The following is a 20022-nucleotide window of genomic DNA, read 5'->3' as shown; positions in this document are numbered from 1 at the left end:
CCTGCACCAGGCAGACACGTCCGCTGGGAGCTCCCGGTGGCCACGGAGAGCCCACGGGGCAGGGGGCCAGCAGCGCCCTGCCCGTGGAGGATGCCGGGAGGGGACATGTGCCGCCTGGAACCCGGGCGAGGCCAGAGCCACGGTGGCAGAAGAGGCAGAGGCCAGATGAAATGTCAGGATGGGCAGAGTGGCCGCGGGACAGAAAGTGGGCTTCCTGGCGGCCAGGCCTGGGCACTCCTGCCAGGACTGGAGGACACTCGGACCCCTGGGTAGAACTGGGCCTGAACCAGCTCAGCAGAGAGGGTGACCCTGGGGACTCACACACCTTCCCCCGCCTCACTCTGTCCCCACCTCTCCCCACTCTGGACCAGCACCCTCACGGCCACTCACAGAACGCGAGCTTGGCACCCCACCAAAGACCAGGCTGACCCTCAGACTCACCCCCGAGGGGGACAAGCGTAAGGGATGTGAAGCATCCACACAGGCTAGTCCTCCTGCGTGCCCGGGCCTGAGCTGCCGGGACACAGAGGTCTGCTTGCACAGCAGCCGCAACCACCGCCTAAGCCCCGGGTCCCCCTCAGACCCTGCATAGCCCCATGCTCTGCACCAGAAGCCCTTCCCACCCAAGGGACTGAGAGGCCACCCAGAGTGAAGCCTGACAGACGTGATCCCCTCGCCAATGACTGGTTTAGGCCTGGACATATGGTCATGCCTGGAAAGGGGACAGAAGGACTTCTAGGAAAGGCTTTCCTTACAAAGCAAGGGAGACGCAGGGAAGAAATCTGCTCTCTCTGTGCTGATGTGGGAACCTGGATGTGATGGCTGGAACCACTGCAGTCACCTTGCTGTCATGAAGGGAGATAGCAATGACACGTGGACATGGCAGAGCGGAGCATGCAGAGTTGCTGGGTCCTCCATGCTGCAGAGTCACTGAGTTAACCAACCCCCGAATGGCTCTCTTGCCACATTTCTCATTACCTCAGATAATAAAACCTCCTCACTCTGTAAGTCACTTCCTGTGTCCTGCAGCCAAACTGACACGCCCGTGATGTCCCTTTGGGAATGCCCCTGGCCTCTCCCAAGCCGGAATCCCAGCCCCACCTTTGAACAGGGGCTGGGGCCCCGCCCTGCTTCCCCACGAGCCACCTGACAGGCCCCTTCCCCTCTTTGCAGTCTGGCTTTCTCTCCTGTGTCTCACTGATAAGATAAAGAAGATCTGCCCCCTAAGGCTATGAGGAGTAAACACTCCTAAAAACCCAAGACAATGCCTGGTGCTCTGCTCCACCTTCAGGGACAAGGGCGGAAGGGGCAGGATGTGCGGTCTTCTGGGGCACAGGTGGGTCCGTCAGAACTGACACAGTGGTGGTGGGACTCAGCAGGCCCCCTCAAGGCCCATCACTGCCTTCAGGATGTGGAAGGAAGGGTCTGGTCACCCCCGCCCCATGAAGTCAGGGTCATGGTGGCAGGCGGCCCACAACGACCCACACCGACCCACAGACCCAGCACAGCTGGCGGGCTCCCACACCCCGTCAAGGACTCTGCCCCCGAGAAGTGTTCCAGGATTCACAGAGATGACGCGGGGTGGTTCTGAGAGCTGTCTCCTAGAAACCTGAGTCCGCCTGTGTTTAGAAAATGCCACGAGGCATTAGGTGCCAGCATTGGTGAGGAACTTGAGGTCATCTGCAAATTATTTTTAGTTTATTTCAAACAGGACTCTATTTGTAGGAAGAGCAGAATTAAAAGGTTTTTTCCCCTTGGCTGCACCGAAGCCTAGCCTCTCCCTGTGGAGACCTCCACAGCTGCGGGCTTGACCTTCGCTCCAGACTGGAACAGGAAAGGCGGTGAGGGCAGACGCAAGGCTTCTGACCAAGATGGATGAGAATGCAGCAGTATTTCCGTCACAGCAATGAGACACCAGTAATGCACGGGGGAGAGATCTCATTACAGCTGCTTCGTTGGAGAGGGAGGAAATCTTTTATGAAGAATAATGAAGGCTTGGAGCACCGGAAGCCCTGCAGCAATCAGCTCACTGCGCCCTTCCTGTGTGAGCCGTGATCATCACTTGCCGACTGCAGGGAGAGTAACCTAATTATCAAGCAAACACAGATCGCTCTTCAGTGCCTCGGTTTCTCCCCTTTGTACCTCCTGCCTTTACACTAGGATCCGACCCTCGTTCATAATCCGCTTTTAGAGGTCATGTATTCCAGCTGCTCCATCTGTCCACATGTCCATCCTTCTACGCATCTTTCTAACCATCCATCCATCCATCATCCATCCCTTCACCCGTCTATCCATGCATCACCATCCACCAGGCACCACAGGGGAAGCTGTCTTCATGTAATGTCACTGTTAGAGTGTCCTCCTTTACAGATGTGGGCACTGAGGCGTGGACGGGCCAAGCACCTTGCCCAAGGTCACACTGCGGGTGGGACTGGACTCACAGCCTTCAGCGTCTCCTCTGTGTGCCCATGACCCTGATCCCCCACGGCCCCTTAGCCTCTGGCCCATGCCTGCCCCAGCCGATTCCAGGGAAACCTAAAAGTGTAAACTAGAGGCACCATCCATACACTATAACTGACGGAAACTACCAAAGAGCGGAGGCTGCGTCTCTGCTCAGTCACAGGCTGGACAGCCCGGGGCCCCGCAGGCATCCAGACCCAACGCTGATGGCAAGCACGCAGCCCTGCCGGGTTAGCACCTGCTTTCTCTCACACACACACACAGCTTTTAAATGCACGCTTCCTCTTTCTCGTAGAAAGAAGCCTTTTGAGAGCTCAGGAAATACTCGCTTGCTAAACACCTCCCCTCAGTCCACTTTGCATCTAATAGGTTTTTTCCAAGATCCACCTGGAAAATTTAAAAGTACTAGTTGTCCCCAATATTTAGAAAACCAAAAGGCATGAGCAGTTATTATGCTATGATATCAAGATATGGAACCTAGTAAGTTACTATACTCCATGTTTTCTTAGAGATCACGGCTTCTTTTTTAAAAACAAATACCCTGAAACGTGAATTCAGACACCTGCTGTCTCTGCGCCGTGGGTTTAGGGGTATTATTGTGGTAACAATGCAGACACTGCTCGAAATATTCCAGAATGCCTCTTTAGGAGTCTCACAAGAAAACCAGTTTTCAGAGTTTTAACATGTTTTCCACTAACCAGCTTTACATTATAAAGCTTGGTTAACTATCTAATTTACTAGATTTTGCTCCAAAGAACTTTGGACTGTTTCCTAAAATCAAATCCACCCTCACAGGACAAAATCTCCCTGGAGATGAGGAGGCCAAGGGAAGGAGGAGTCCCAGCGCAGGGAAGTGGGGAGCTGGGCCGCTGGTCCCCAGGGCTCATCCCTGCCTGTGTGTCCCCACACAGCAGACAGGCCCTGTGCTCCCAGGCACAGTGGGCAACATGCGGCATTTAATGATCTCCAGTCACTGCCAGTTCCTCCCGCCAATGTGTCCCCGTTCCTCCGTGGTTCCTTCTAAAGCTGGGATCAGAAACCCTGACCAACACCCATGGCTTCCTCCAAACAAATGCTCCCTGGGTAAACACCCTCAGGCCCTGTGCCCAAGCAGGTGACACCAGCTTCATCTTCCAGGGGCTCCTGCACGGACAGGCAGCGGCGGGGGCAGTCAGTTCCCACGGCCACCTCTCCCATCTTCCGTTGGCTCTGCCGCCCCTGCACCTCGAGGGAAGCTGCTTATTTCTGCAGCCAGCGAAAGCTGCCAGGACCCAGAGATGCGCGAGTGCACACCCAAATGGGGAGGCCCTGCTCTGCCTTCACTGGGGTCCGGGACCCCACGGAGCTCCCCCAACAGGCCTCCCCTGGGCTCTGCTAATGATTATAAATGGCAAAGAGCCTCCAATTTAATTGCAAAAGGTAATGATGCAGTGAGCGTAAGATTAGATTCACCACAGAAGGCAATATCCTCAAACAGTAAAAAAAAAAAATCGTGGAGCCGGGCGTGAAGACGGCCGAAATCGATAGGAAGGGAGGGTGTGAGACACGGCGGCCAGAACCACAGAGAGGTATCGACAGAACTGCTGACAGCAGATAAAAAGGGGGAGAGAAAACCAAATTGGTCTCTGCAGAAAATAAGTTACAGATTAATCACCCTACCGTAAAATCATTTTGAGATGACTGAGGGTCTGAAGACGCCCTCACAGTCTGATTACAGGACGGGACGGCGGAGTCGGGGCACCAAGCGCCTGCTGAATCCTAATGCAGTCGGAGCCGCCGTTTCCTCCCGGGGTTGCCTGCCAGGTGGGGCAGCAGGTGCTCAGAGGCTCCAAGCACCCTCTGGACCAGGGCCGAGCCGCCCGCCCCACGCCTGCCGCGAGGCCTGGCACTGTACAGGAAAGCGCTGTTCCCTCTGTCTTCAGTGCGCAGTTTCCAGGAACACCTCCTGAGGGAGGGGGCAGGAGAGGGCCCCCTGGACTCCGGCCAGATGCCCCAGCAGGTCCCCTGGGAGGGGGGTGCTGTACAAGTGTCCAGCCCAGACCTGCAGGGGCTGCAGGGACAATCCGAGGCACTCAGTTTCCTTCCAGTTTTCTGCTTCAGCCTGAAAGTTCAGGTGAAATCTGCATTCTACTCCAGGATACAGAGCTGTGTCCTACTTTTTAGGATTTTAATAAAAATAGTGATCTTTTTTCTGAAATATTATTAATGTGCTAGGAAAACAGGCCAACTCAACTCCACACTGAGGCCTGTGAGACACCCTTCTGACCATGCAGCTTTAAGACCCTGACAGGTCACTTCAGACTTTGAAAGCCCGAATTCTCTGCCACATGCTGATAATGATAAACCATTACTCACGCATCTCCTTGACCAGAGGGCGACGAAGGGGTTGTCAGCGCTGCAGGTGCCACGGGGGAGAAGAGCTAAAGGCGCCCCAGGCACACACGGACAGAGGCGAGATTCACATACCCCAACGAAGCCCAAGCCACAGACACCCCCAGCCCCTCCCGACCACGTGCCACAGTCTGGCCCCTAGGGGTGCGTGGCATTACAAGCTTTATCATTTCAAATTTCTTGATTTTCTCTCTAGAGTTGTAGCTCTGACATTCAAATGCAATGAAATTATGAATGCATGTAAACAAACTCATTTTATGAGCAGAAATGTTAAGGAATCAGATATGAAAAAATATATACCAATTGGTAGGATATTTATTCCAGGAAAGACAAAGTATTTAAAGTGATGAATGTCTGAAAGCCAAACTGGTTCCCACGAAAGTTGGTGCCAAGCATTAAACAGGCCTGGAGATGAAAAGGCCCATCAAGAGGGGCGTCACCTTCTGGTCGGGGACCTGCAGACAGAGCTACTCTCCAACCTTGGGGACGGGGCTCCGAAGGTGACTGACAGGGCAGGACAGGAGACAGCCTCCGTGCGGGTCAGTGACCCAGGGACCACATGTACAGAACAGCTGACACGTCTGATGGCTAAACCTCAGGACCTTGCCTGCCAGTGAGTGAAGGAGGGGAGGGGCAAGGGGAAAGGTCCCCACGTCACAGTCAACGTACTTCCACGAGCTAGTCAACACCAGGAAATCTGCATTTGACAACTGCTCCTACCTAAAAGGTGATCTTAACCAAAGAGATATTGAAAATCCATTCATTAAAAAGACATATACTTGACAGAATGGCCATCATTCAAAAATCCACAAATGATAAATGCTGGAGAGGGTGTGGAAAAAAGGGAACCCTCCAACACTGCTGGTGGGAATGCAGTTTGGTGCAGCCACTGTGGAAAATAGTGTGGAGATTCTTCAAAAGACTAGGAATAGACTTACCGTATGACCCAGGAATCCCGCTCCTGGGCATATATCCAGAAGGAACCCTACTTCAGGATGACACCTGCACCCCAATGTTCATAGCAGCATTGTTTACAATAGCCAAGACATGGAGATGGCCTAAATGTCCATCAACAGGTGACTGGATAAAGAAGTTGTGGTATATATACACCGTGGGATACCACTCAGCCATTAAAAATAAAATATTGCCATTTGCGGCAACACAGATGGACCCAGGGATGATCATACTAAGTGAAGTAAGTCAGGCAGAGAAAAACAAATACCAAATGATATCAAACTCACATGTGGAATCTAAAAAACAAACAAACAAAAACCCACAAATGAACTCATTTACAAAGCAGAAACAGACTCATAGACATAGAAGACACACCTATGGCTGCCAGGGAGGAGAGGGTGGGAAAGGATAAGCTGCGAGTCTGCGATTTGCAGATACTAACTGCTGTATATAAAACAGATAAACAACAAGTTTATACTGCACAGCACAAGGGACGACATTCAGCACCTTGTAATAGCCTGTAAGGGAAAACAATATGAAAACGAGCATGTGTATTATGTATGACTGAAACACGGTGCTGTACACCAGGGATGGACACAGCATTGTAAACTGACTGTGCTTCAATTTAAAAAAAAAAAGACATAACCCTTGACACAGAAGCATATACTTTTGGCTATCTCACTAACTCTTTTGGATAAATTAATGGCCAAAGGGGGTAGTTTTGTCAACTTCCAGATTCTGTGTCGTATTTGTGCACAGCCTTGAGGCCTAAATCCCAAACAGCTTTTGCCTGAAAGAGACAATCACTCAGTTCTCTGACTGATGATTCAGTGCGTTCATTAATTAGCCCGCAATCAATGCCAAAATCCTAAACCTGCATGAATCAGGCCGCGTACTCGGTGACCAGCCGAAGCCCAAGGGACAGCACGCGAGGCCGAGCTGGCGGCCTGTCACTCACCGCCGCCCGGCTGCCGCTCTCCTGCAGATCCCAGAGCAGGACATGGTTGTCGGCCAGCGAGATGACTCTCCCCCCGGCCCCTGCCGGCTCCCATACGACACTGCGGGAGGAGAAAGGAGAGCTCGTTAGGCGGGTGCCCACACCCCACCCTCCAGGCTGGGGCTTTCACACACACCCTCCCCCGGCCAGCAGGGCCCCTCCGGCCTCGTCACCACCCGGGTGGCAGTGGCGCTCTCCCTGACGCTGCGCGGCGCTAACGCCCTGCTGGGGACAGGCACCCAGCCCTCCTCTCAGTCACCTGGTGTGTGCATGGGGGGTGGGGGGGTCTGGGAAGCGATTATGGCTCCACGAGGGCCGGAGGGCGGGCCGCGTGGTGGGATCAGTGCCCACACACGGCCAGACACCAGACTCTCCGAGCTCTAGGTCCCCAGTCCTGCATATCAGTCTCTGTCTCTCCCTGTGATCTCTGTCTCTCCCTGTGATCTCTGTCTCTCTCGCTGTGATCTCTGTCTCTCTACCTGTGATCTGTCTCTATATTTCTATACCCACCTTCCCTGCCATGTGAACGCACAGTGCGAGGTGGCATCTGTAAGTCAGGAAGAGAGCTCTTCCCAGCACCCTGATCTCAGACATCCAGCCTCCAGAGCTGTAAGAAGTCAGCATTTCTGCTGCTTAAGCCCCAGCTGTGGGCTTTCATTATGACACCCGAGCTGACAAGACACTGCAGACAGGGTCTCCCGGCCCCTGGGGAAGGGACAGCTGACTGACTCTGGCCAGAGATGTGAAGGGGCCCGATAGGGGCTGGGTCTGAGGGACATAGACAGACGGCGTGACTGGGGAAAAGAGGCCCGCGTCTCTCGCAGCATCTCCTGGGAGGCAGAGCTGAGAGCGGCGGAGAGGGGGCATCAGCCCTGAGGTGCCCATCAGCTCTGCGTGCCCTGCCTGAGCTGCCAAGCACTGTCCAATGTCTCAGCAGCGCGAGCCAGTTTCCTGTTACCTGCAGCCAAAACCATCCTAAAGGTGCAAGCACATTCGAACAACTAACTGAAGACACACAACACACCACCGTGGTAAAGGACAAAGGGGGCAAGACTTTCTCAGTTTGATCACAAGTAGGAATTTCTGCCTTCCCGGCTGCAACTCCCGAGTGCTCATAAACAGGAGAGTCCCACTCCGCGTCCCCTGACACCTGAGGAACTGAAGATGCCAACAAAGACCCTCGCTGTTTCCTTCCCAAACAGAACACAACGCTGACTGACGGAGCGCACCTCCCCGACACCATCTTGCAAGACAGTCAGTGAGCCGTTACTACTTTTATCACAACGTCAGTGTAATTCAGGACCACAATTTCTTTCTCATTCATAGTTTAAGACACACAGAGTTCATAGCTCTGTGACCACAGGTACATGACTCCTCTGTCAGCCCAAGAGCTCTTCTAATAACAGTGAACAATGCACAATATCCAGTAAACAGAATTGAAACACCACGTGGTCAGAAGAGACGCCAAGAAACCTGCTTCTAAAATCTGTTGTGCCTATTTGGTGAAGACACTGGCAGTTCTGATCTGAAGACACTTTTCTGGAGCAAGATGACTGAAATTCTCTTGGCAGCCTGTTCACACAGGGACACTTACGTAGAGTTCAGACAGCCGAGAATGGATGCCAAGGAAAATGCAAAACAGGGAAGAGGGTGCAGGGCCACCGCAGCCCCGTCCTGGCGGAGGGTAGGCACTTGTCTGTGCTGGACACGTCCTGTCTCGGCCCCTCGGGCCGCTGAGACAGAACACCTCAGAATGGGGACTTAACCCCCAGAGGCTGATCTCTCACACTCTGGAGGCTAGAAGTCGGAGACCAGGGTGCCAGCGTGGTGGGACTCTGGTGAGGACCCTCCACACGGCCTGCCCTGCAGACAGTCGCCTTCTCCCTGTCCTCACAGCAGAGAGAGCAGAGGGGAAGCTCCGAGTCTCTCTCCTGAGGGCACTAACCATCTGAGAGAGAGCTCCACCCTCCGGACCGCGTCGCCTCCCAAAGGCCCCACAAAGGCCAACACACTGGAGACGAGGGTTTCAACACATGAACTCGGGAGAACAGCAAATGCAGCTCCTAACACCCTACAACAGGGACAGGAAATTCAGATCCATCTACAGGCTCCTCACCAGCTCTCACTTGTAACTCCTGCCCCCTAGTGCGCACACGCACACACACAGTCACACAGACACACACGCACACACAGTCACACAGACAGACGCACACACAGTCACACAGACACGCACACACAGACACACAGACAGACACGCACACACAGTCACACAGAGACAGATGCACATACACACACGCGCACACACACAGAAGAGCCAGGACGAGGAGGAACTCCCCAGCACTGTCAGCACAATGACAACCTGAGAGCCGTCACACAGACGTGGGATTTTCAGCGGAAGTCCCAGAAAGCCAGAGATGCCCAGGGCACTGACGTCACAGCGTAAGAATTAGCCGGTGCAATGCCAGATAATGGCGGCCCCCCCCCACTTGCAGGCCCTCCCTGTCCTCCCCAAAGGCCGTCGTTAGCAACACACCAGCCTCGGACACCACCTCTGGGCCATAAGCATCTGACTTTGGTTCCGTAGCCAGATGAAAGGCTCCTGGAGAGAAGACCCCGTTTATTAAAAACCTATTCCATTCTCCAGTGACCAGCAATATTCAGGGCCCACGGCACTGAATTCATACTTGCTCATGAATTCCAGGTAAGAGAAAAGAATTCCAGTAAGAGTGGAGACACCACATTCCAAAAAATGAGACCACTTTAAAGTGCATTTAGTTAACCATTAGCACACTAGGGTTTGGGGGACAGCCAGCAACCCTGAAACGAGAGCAAGAAGGAAAAGCATTAGGCTCCACGCCGGCAAGACCCCTCCTACTGCCGCCCGCCCACGGCCCCGACTCACTGCCCAGCCGGCCTCCGGGTCCTCGGGAGAAGGGGACCGTGGCTGTGAGGGCCGGGGCGCTGGTGAGGAGGGGCGGGGTGCCAGGGCAAGCCGTCAAGGCGATGACACGACAGCCATCGGGGGGGGCGGGGGGAGACCCGGGCCCCCGGGCCCTTGGTGTGGCCGAGCCGGCACAGCGCACCCGCCGGCGCGAGGACGGTCCTGACCGTGGCCAGCGAGCCCCGCGGCGGAGCGGAGTGAGTGCGCCTTAAAAACGGTAAAGGTCAAAATCGGTTTTAGAAAATTTTCCATCTAATACGGGTTCTTTTAAAGCCTTGATGTTTTAACTTTGATGAACCTCAGTGATCAGGAAAACTCGTTATTCAAAAGTGCCGCGCTTAAGGTTTCAGGCGGCTAAGTTTTAAATCAGAAATTCAAACAGCAAAACTGAGTTAGCTTCATGAGGAAATACAGTGCCCGTGAACCTGCATTACATCCTCCCACAGATAAAAGCTGATCCTAGCAACCTCCCGTGTGAGACATCGCAGGTGGGGACACCGTGGGTTAAAGGCATTTCATAGTGGACAGTCGGATAGCGTCACAGAAGGGCTCAGAGGCCAAGCCCGCACACGCCCCACCCACCACGCACCCCCCCAGGTCCACTGCTGCCAGGACACTCTGCCCAGGGGGCTCCACCCCAGCTGAGAAATGCCTTCCCTGCGCCCCCCCCACCTCCCTGAACAACGCCAGACACTCAGGGGTCAGTTGCACATGTGTATGGCAGGCCTGGTATGTTCTAGAGCATCTACAGAGGGTCAGATCCATGGACACATGGGGGGCCGGATATCCTGGGGCACCTAGAGTCAGGAGCATGCACACAAGGCGCGTTCGGAGCATCGGTGATGTGGACCAGGGGGCTCCAGCCAACATCAGGCATCCCCGAGAACTGGCTCCAAGTCCTCTCGTTTCCTTCTGCTCAGGGGGCACACGCGCACACACCTACACAGGCATCAGCCCAAGCTGCAGACCCCAAACTGCTCGCACGCTCATTCTAGAGCCAGATCCAACAGCAGGAGGGCGTTGGGAGGAGGCCGCCTGCTTCAGAGAATATTCTCCCTCCGGACGCAGCCCGGGCAGGGCCCCTTCCCACCCCTGACTTACAGACAGGGGTCCCCCGGTCCAGCTCTGCCCCGGGAGTGGAAGTGAAGGCGTGATGGCTTGCAGTCCCCCTCATCACCCCCAGCACGGTTCCGTTTGCCTCTGTGTGGCCGCGTCTCCCTGGGACAAGGCTTGTGTTTCACAGCCACATTGTCAGAGGAAACAATCAAATGAATTTCAAATGTTTATAGAACTAACTTTTTATATTGGAGAAGGAAAATATATATGTAATTCAAAAAGAAGAAAACAAAGAGATTAAAGAACACAAGAGGCAATGCTGATTTGCTTCAGGAGAAATCCTGGCTTCACGTGCTCACTGGTGACAGTTTTAAGGGATGCTTTATCAGGGGAACAGTCTCCTGCCACCTCTGAAGGTCACAGTGAATGACACACGGTTGCCACTGCAAAGACACAGGAAAACAGAAAACACTGGGGTTGTGAGGAGGCCTTCCTCCGCAATTCTGACAGCCTGCGGCCGGGACCCACACAGGCGCCGGCCCCAGGTGACCAAGCCCGAAAGCCTGGGGCCCGGGCAGCGGGGTGCACGGTGGTGTCGCGGGGAGACCGGTCTATGAGACCAGCTGCCCAACTGCTGAGTTCCCAGAAGAAGTCTCAGTGGCTGTGTGTTCTGAGAGTAGTCACGACCGCGGCCTGCAGCGCCGCGATCCTCAGTGGAGATAAACGTCCGGGAAGTGGGGGGTGGGTCCTGAGAGGAAATGCACGCGGCCCTTGCCTCACCCCGGGCTTCCCGCTCTTCGTGCCCCTCGCCTCGCTCCTGTCACACACCGGCCTCTTGTCCCACAACTTCCGTCCACGGGACGCTTCACAAATCAAGGCCCTCCGACCTTCCCGGGGTTGGGGGGCAGCCTGGACAGTCCACACCAGCACCGCGGCCTCGCTGACGGCAAGAGCCCCTCAGGCGCCGAACTGCCTGCAGACGAGATGCTGGGCGTCACGCGGCCCGACTGCTGAGGGAGGCTTGTCTGTTGTCCACCCCGGGCGGCACGTCCGAAAACGCGTGCAGCTCGTTTACAGGCAGCGACCCCTCCGGTCTCAGTGCTGGGACCGGCAGAGGATGCAGAGTGCGACGAAGGGGGAAGCCCTCTCGCCTCGTGGACCGTCACCACAAGCCCAGGGCCACAAATGTGAGGAAGAACCCAGAGTTCTGCCGCCCTTGCTGCTCCGAACTAGGAAGTTTACTTCTCTGCGTGTGAACATCGTCCACGGTTCTGCTTCATCACGCTCGACAGTGAGTGTGAGCGGACGTGGAACTGCGCTCACAAGTTGGGACCAAGGCAGCACAGACCTCACGTACACGCACGTTGCCCCCCTCATGGTCACTGAAAGAAAAACACAGAGAAGGCCTGCTTCTGTGAATAAACCCAAGCAGAAAACTTGAACTTCTTTGAGGCAGTTCACAAGAACCATGCCAGCAGGAATCTTCAGGTAAGGGATTCCAGAACAAACGGCTCAGGCTCTGGATCTTGGCACCTGCGGTGAGGACGCTCAAGGGACACTGAGAAACTACTAAAACCACCTCAATATACAACTAACTTAAATTCCCATCATTTGCGTATCCTCCCATTCCCTGCAGTCCCCGCGGGAGGGAGGTGGGGGGCCAGGCAGTCCGCCCTCGGGCCGTGCTAACTCCTAAAGACGGAAACCACCCCTCTCTGCGGAAACCAAGCCTCAGCACACGAGGGGTGCTGGGCTGAGACCACCTGTTGGATGGCATTCCAAAACTCGCCACATTTATTACTTCACTGAAAAAGGGAAAACCTTAAGAAACTTACCTATTAAACCATCAGTGATGAAGTCAGAGATTATCAGTCAAATTTTGAAATTCTTTACAAAAAGAACCTAAGAAATTATTTCCCCAGTTTATACCTCTCTCTCTTAAAACACACAGATTTGGCAATCTGGTTAATTTCTTCCTGCTCAAAAATTCACAGCAGAACTTGAGACGGCTTTCCACAACTGCTACAAGCGTGAAAAAAGCGCGCTCTAAGAGGCGCACCATTAAGTCGAGAAGCACACTGTGATCAGATCCGAGGATGTGAGGTTTCCTGGTGGCCAAGACACACAGAGATACCTGAAGTGACAGGACCTCCTGCAGGCACCACCTGGGACCCCTTTCTGACGGACACGCGTGTAACTCTGGGCGCTGGTAACTTAGTTATTGGAAGTCTGCGTTTACTCCATCTCCACCAGCCACGCACGTGTCTCAACAAGATCGTGCACTCGCACTCACAGCTCAGCGCTGGGAAGTGTGTGGGCTGGAGACCTGACTCCTCAAAAGCCTCCCTCGGGCGGGGCACGTCCGAGGCCCAGGATCTACCACAACACCGGGTGGACATGGGAGCCGGCGGACACCACCGCACCGTGCTCCCGGGGAGGCTCCTGGCTGGTCCTCCCGCCCCAGAGAGAGCCGGGCCCACGACACTGAGATGATTGACTCCCGCGCCCCGAAGCCCCGAGCTCACAGGCCTGCCTGCTGGGTGCTCACTGCAGACTCCCCCAGACGGTGCAGAGGGGGTGGGTGCCACGCGGTCAGTGGCCAGTCCAAGAAGTTCAAGGCTTCTGCTCCTGTGTCTGACGAGCAAGTTCAGAGCTAGCCTGGAAGCCCAACCCGCTCTGAAAGAAAGAGCACCGTCCGAATTCCGATCAGCAGGCTGGGCTCCCCTCCCCCTCCCCCTCCCACACCCTATTTTTCAAACAGTAGAAGAAAAACCAACGATAGTTGAAAACTCTCACGGCCGAGTCAATGGCCCTTCAGATTTAAATTTTTAATGATTAAAATTATTTAAACCTCAAGTGTAAATAATCACAAACAGAACTTCAAAAAAGACACCCTTGTGAACTCTCCCCTGGGCACAGTGGTGCGTGTCTGCCCAGCACGTTCTGGGGAAGACCCTCTGGGTTCCTGAGGGGACCAACTGAGACACTTCGAACCCTGCTGTCTAATGGAAACTTAAACTGGAATCTCAGAAAGGATACGAATTTATCCTGCACTGTAAATACTTACACCCTCTGTACCGTGTGTTCAGATTCCGCAGTCTGGCTCCTCCCGGACAAGCTGTACCTACACGCTGCGTCTTGCTATTTCCTCCTCACCACCCCTGTCGTAGTTAGTTACCCTCACGAGGGACAAGGGCGGCTCAGACAGCCACCTCGTTTGACAACAGAGACTTTAACCAAAGTGAAAGAGGAAGACATCTTTACGCTGTCCTGTGATACCACAGACTGTCCTTTTCCTACACAAAATTAGGGATTTGGGCATCATTCCGGCTTCTTTTAAAGCTAGCGGGCGTCTTCAGTAATGAACCAATCAACTTCCGGGCTCCCGTTTAAAAATCTCACGCCTCAGTGCATCTAGGTCAGGTGAAGCCAGAAAGCACGAACGTGGATCTTGTAAAATCTGACAAACACTCAGTGAGGACACTGTCGCACTCACAGCGGATTTTCCGCCGTCACTGACAGGAGAGTCATACCACAGGATCTTTACAAATTTCAAACTTCTTTTTTGACTTAACCTCTAAGACAACTTCTGTAAGATACTAAGGGTAACTTTGAATTTACTCTTCGTAACATTCACCTGAGCCAGCTCACACGGTTCTGTCACACCGAACTAAAAAGAGGAAACACAAAATCAGAGATGAGGCCACATTCTTTCTCTGGCCAAACCACCGCAAGCATCTGGGGGACCCACACAAGTCTCTTTTCTTGTGCTTCTTCTCCAAGCCCAACACCAATGCTTACGCCTTTTTCCTTTTTCTAGCAATACTGGCAATGTGTGCACCCACTTCCGGGATTCCCAGCGACTCTCAGCCTGGCATTTCAGAGCGACATTTACCTCCATCAACACGGAAGAGGTACCTTTCCCCCAAAGTTCACTCAGAAAGCAAAAGTCGGTGGTCACTGTGTCCAAGTGCCAAGGGCATCTGCAGCGACATGAGAGCAACACCCGGGTGCCCGCTGCGCTGACTCCTCGCGCCCCGCCACGCCCCGGGTGGGGAAAGTGTGTGGAGGAGCCTGTGGCTGAGTGTCGGTAATTTCACTTCCATCCCCCATAGCTGCTGGTCTCTGATTTTAGTCACTTCTCCTTTAAGGAGACGTCCCATCCAGGAAACACCGCAGTCTGTGTGACTGCTCCTGAGCCACCACCTGGGAACCGGCGCGCTGTTCCCATGAATTGACTTTGCTTCCACTCTCCAGCAGGGAGCATTAATCTACGGCCACGGTGCGTCACTCCTCCACGCTGGAGAGCCTCTTCACCACCAAAAGGAGGTGGAGAGCTGTGAAATCATGCTGTTGTGGCTGATCAGCCCTCGGCCGATTACGACAGATGCACCGCTGAGACTCGCCCAACCTCTCCGTGAGCCGGCGTGGAGGACAGCTACCTCCCGCCTGCTCTTACCTGCTGCGTTCCCGAAAACCTGCCCCTCACCGGGGCTCCAGAATGCGCTGCAGTGAACAGAGATGGGGGTGTGCTGCCAGGAGGCCCTAGAGAATTCGGGGGGTCTGCAGCCCCCACTCCCACGGCGCAGCTCACCATCGGTGCAGACACTGCGTATGCTGGTAAAAGCACACCCACCAGTCACTGACCCGAGGAGAGCCTGACTCCAGAGAAGGATGACCCGCAGCACACAGAAGGGAACTGTGGAGAGCCCCTCCTGTCCACCCCCCAAAAGTGAGTGTCCGCTACACATGTGACACTGGGGTGAACTCTGACCTCAGTGTCCTTAACATAATGAGGAAGAATTTTATTAATTCCACTTATCCAGATTACTTATCTTGATTCCATCCTGTTACAAAAGGCTTTAGGCAGCTCACACATCACCTGGAGGATGACAGGATGAGATACACTGAAAACAGCTAAAATACCACAATTTGGTAAAAGCATCCCCACTGGTTCAACCCAACCCCTGCAGGCAGCCAGCTACCAGCTGAACTGACTTCACCCCAGGAGGACCTCACGTGGATGGCATGGCCATGGCCGTGGCAGAGCAGCGGGCACCCCGACCTCAGTGTGAGAGGTGGACTGGAAGGAGTGTCCTGAGCTACTATTAGAGAAGAAGCATGCGGCACTGAGGACGTGTGACAGCGAGCCCACTGCGCCTGCTGAACTTAGAGCCGGAAGAGCGTCAGAGACACCCTCCACCCCAGTCAACGCGTTTTGCACGAGGGAGCGGGGCCCATGCAGGGATGGCATGAATAGCTACAGATCCTCAGGCAGAGCCCTGGGCCACCGACCCCAGGCCCTCAGTTTCTTACACAACCATCCACAGTGACCACAGGAGCAAACCAAGAGGGCAAGGAGAAAGCACATTAGAAAAGACGGTGACTGTAACACGCAGGAAATGAGGAGCCCCTGCAGCAGGGCCCCTCCCGCCAACCATCCAGGAAGGACTAGCAGGGATATGTGGGAAGATCTGCAAAGCCTACTCCGCTGAAGACGTGCTTCTGTTCCCTGCAGCTAACTCCACTCCGGAATCAGCCTGCAGACCAAACGGCCCCGCCCCTCATTCCGCAGGGACGCGACTCTGGGGTGACGTGTAGGGTCCTGAGGTCAGGCTGCCCGGCTGTAAATCCAGTTGCTCCACTGAGGACTGAGTGACCGTGGACGCTGCCTCCGCCTCTCTCTGGCCCAGTCAGCTGACCTGCAGCGGTCCCAACTGCACAGGGTCACTGTGGGAAATGGACACGGGGCTGCGGCAAACCCTCAGGCCCGGTTCACAGCCACAACTCAACATCAACATCGTTACCACGGCTCCAGCTCCCTCCTTTCCGCAAACGCCGGGTACCAGAGTGCGCCAGGCACTGTCCGTGGTGCTGAGGGTGCCCCTGGACAGCCCCTGCCTGGGGAAGCGCCATCTACAGAGAAACACATGGGAGCACAAACTCAGACGGTGGGTGTCAGGTGGTGGCAACTGCTACCACGAAAGATGAAACTGGGCAAAATGACAGAGAGACGTGAGTGGGGGCGGAGCAGTGGTCGTTTCGGATAGAATGGTTAAGAAAGACCTCTCCCAACACGGGGAATCCAGCCAATATTTTATAACAACTATAAACAGAGCACAGCCTTTAAGAACCGTGAATCACTGTGCTGCACACCTGTAACGTAATTCTGTACAGCAACTATACTTCAATGAAAATTAATTGATTAATTAGATAAAATACTTCTCCTTTGCAATCAAAAAAAGGGCCTCTCTGAAGAGGGACACTGAGCCGAGAGGAGCTGCATGCTGCGGGTCAGAGGCACCCCCCGCCCCCAACCCAGGTCAGATCAGGACCTGCATCCCCACAGTGTAGAACCGGGGAATCAGTCTAGGGGGGGTCTGAGGGGCATGTTACCCCAACCCCTTCACAGCCTTATTTACAGACCTGGAAGGTACATTTCCACAGGGACCCTGCCACGGAGCCATCAGCACAGCTATGAAACATCACCTCCTTTTCCGGAACGGAGAGCTAATCTAGAGAAACGGTGACTTTCCAGTGCTCGTCTGGCCACCTCAGGGCAGGTGAGCACAGGAGACCCTGGACACTGCCTGACCCTGCTTGCTGAGGTGCAGATGTGGGGCCGTGCACACCACGCCCTGTGCTGCCCCAGAGTGAGGGAGGCCAAGTGGCCCGAGGACAGGAGCCTCACAGCTCAGCCCTGCCCATCGGGGCAGCAACAGCTCGTGCGCTGGGCACCATGTGGCACCCTGGATGCCCCCCACCCCCAGCAGCAGCCAGCAGTCAGGACGGCTGGGGGCTCCTCTCATGGAACTGCTCTCTGCCCAAATAATACACCAAAAAGGAAAGCAAGCAAGCAAAGAAAAACCACCGTTGTCTCCCACTTGACCACAAACAGCACCCTTCACATCCACGTGTTCACCGGACTTAAATTTCCCGAACTTGAACTCCCTGTCTACTAATGAGACTTCGACACCACTGACGACGCATAAAAGAACACACACGACAACCCAAATGCCAGTGAGGATGCGGCGACTGGACCCTCGGACACGGCTGGCAGGGGGGTCATCAGCAGCTGCTCCGGAGCAGAGTGCGGCCACTTCCGCAAAACAAGACGTGCCCCACCCGGCCGGCAGCTCGCGGCCTCGGCCAGGAGAGAGTAGACGCAGAGCCGGGGGCACCGGCGTGCTGAGGCTCAGGGGACCTTCACTCACAGCAGCCCAGTGCCGGGGCCAGGCGTGCGTCCACAGCCAAGCGCCTACACGGACAGCGGCCCAGCGACCAGGAGTCTGATGCAGAACAAGCAGGAAGGAGCGACGCCAGGCCAAGCCTCCAGGGCGGGACGACAAGGGCAATGTGCAGAACACACTGGAAGTGACCTATTATGGGGAGAGGGAGGCGCAGACCCGACACTGCCAGGACGAAGCACGGGGCGCGGGGAGAGGGCGGTGGACATAAAAAGGCGTCATGACTGAGCACACATGGGACACGTGGGCCGTCCCCTCACCTCGTTCCTGGTGAGGACCCTGACTGGCAGCCAGGCCGGGTACCCGCTGGGGAGCGGGCGGGGGCACAAGGGTCCCCAGTGCTGCTCCTGCACCTGCACTGCAGGGAAAAGGCTGGACACACATAACAAGAAAGAATTCAAGAAATACTCTGAACAATGAGGTAGCTTCGGAATACCAGCATCCCGGTGAACCTGAGGAAGATGTGCTGAAATGTCCACAAGTGTCCCTTTCGCAGGTGTGAGAGCACAAGTGTGCAATGCGGATTCACTCCCGGACGACACTGGTGGACGGGCTTGGCCTGTGGCTTGACAGCACTTGTGATGGGGAGTGTGGACCCAGCTGCGGGGTGGGAGGCAGACAGACAGTCTCTCCCTCAGCTCCTTGTCCACGCCCCACATGGGAAAGTTCCTTCCTCCGAGCACACCCCCTTGCTGCACCGCTCAAAGGCATGGACCTCCCACAGTGACTGCAGGCCTGTGCTGTGTCTCAGCCACTCCCCCGGTGCCGGCGCAGCTCCTGGGACAGACACACATAGACGCACACATGGGCACACACACATGCACAAGCTCCCACACTCACACAGGCATGCACACACATGCACGCATACATGCACACGCTCTCACTCACACACACGTGCAAATGTTTGCTAGGAAAACAGGGCTGTCATCTGAGACATGGGCTCTGAACAGCTCTGTGCGGTGGCAGCTGAGGCAGCTCCCCAGGGGGGCAGGACACCCCCTGCAACCCTCCTTCTCTGCGGACGGTGAGATGCCTTGGGGAGAAGAGACCCCGCAGACAGACAAAGGCCTCCCAGGGCCCCTGGCCACAGGGCCCGCAGCTCTGCAACCCCCCTGCCTCCAGACGTGGGTGACGCTGGGGACTGGGATTGGTCCCAGCTCCAAGTGTCACCACCAATTCCTCTAGTCAAAATTAATGACTTTCTCCCCGGAGGGCCCATAGCACCCAGCTCATCACGACTCCAGGGCTGTCCCTGCCGGCCCGGGGTCTCGCTTCGCTGTTCACACCATGGTCTCCCTGAGAGATGTGAGTCCTTGAGGCCTGTCCCCGACCCATCACCCTGGGTCCCTGGAGCCTGGCAGCATGTGCAGCAGGTGTTTAATAACATCTCCTGGATTAAGTTGGCTTAATTGGCTCTCATGCACACACACGCACGCGGGGGTGCTCCGGAGTTAGTAAAGCACGATGACTGTAGCGCAGACACCGTAGCCGGCCCCTTCTAGGAAGCATGGCTCTGTGAGTGGGCCAAGGCCCAGCGCCCGGAGAGGGGCTGCGAGTGTCCTGCGGAGGGTCCGAGGGCCGCCCTGGGGCACAGCACTCCTGCCACCACAGCGGGGCAGCCGGGGGCACTGAGGGATGGTGGTGGCATCTCTCCGTTCTGAGACGGCAAAGGACAGGACACTTGGGGGAAATGAATGTGGGCCGAAGCTACGGAGAGGGGCATGTGGGGCCTCCACGCTATGTCCACAGAGGAAGAAACCATAAGCCTTGAGCCTGAAGCCACAAATCAGTTACCTTACGCACAGGGTTGCTGAGTAAAAGTGTATTTCTGAGGTAAAGGCACCATAAGGCTGCACAGTACCTGACTGCCAGCCCCCCACCGGGCAGGTGCCAAAAAAACCTGACTTCAGAAGACCGGGGACTGGATGCAGCCTCTCTCAGTACGTGTGCAGTGGGGCTTCCACCCACGTGTCTAA

General features: G+C 55.3%; 1 protein-coding gene and 1 long non-coding RNA gene across 2 annotated transcripts in view; both read right to left on the bottom strand.

The window, feature by feature from the left end:
• Positions 1-20022, bottom strand: part of EIPR1 (EARP complex and GARP complex interacting protein 1) — a 78704-nt gene that overhangs the window by 10329 nt on the left and 48353 nt on the right. The window contains exon 5 of the mRNA XM_010985969.3: positions 6764-6863. Coding sequence (XP_010984271.2) covers positions 6764-6863 — 100 coding nt within the window. The remainder of the gene's footprint in view (positions 1-6763; positions 6864-20022) is intronic.
• Positions 1682-6752, bottom strand: LOC135323093 (uncharacterized). Its single transcript, XR_010384320.1, has 2 exons — positions 4120-6752; positions 1682-2085 (listed from the first exon to the last, which is right to left on the bottom strand). It is a non-coding gene; the product is annotated as an uncharacterized LOC135323093 (long non-coding RNA).

Source organism: Camelus dromedarius, chromosome 15 (assembly GCF_036321535.1).
Source record: "Camelus dromedarius isolate mCamDro1 chromosome 15, mCamDro1.pat, whole genome shotgun sequence".
Lineage (NCBI taxonomy): Eukaryota > Metazoa > Chordata > Mammalia > Artiodactyla > Camelidae > Camelus > Camelus dromedarius.
Note: the sequence above shows the minus strand (reverse complement) of the source record. Positions and strands in the feature narration are given on the sequence as shown.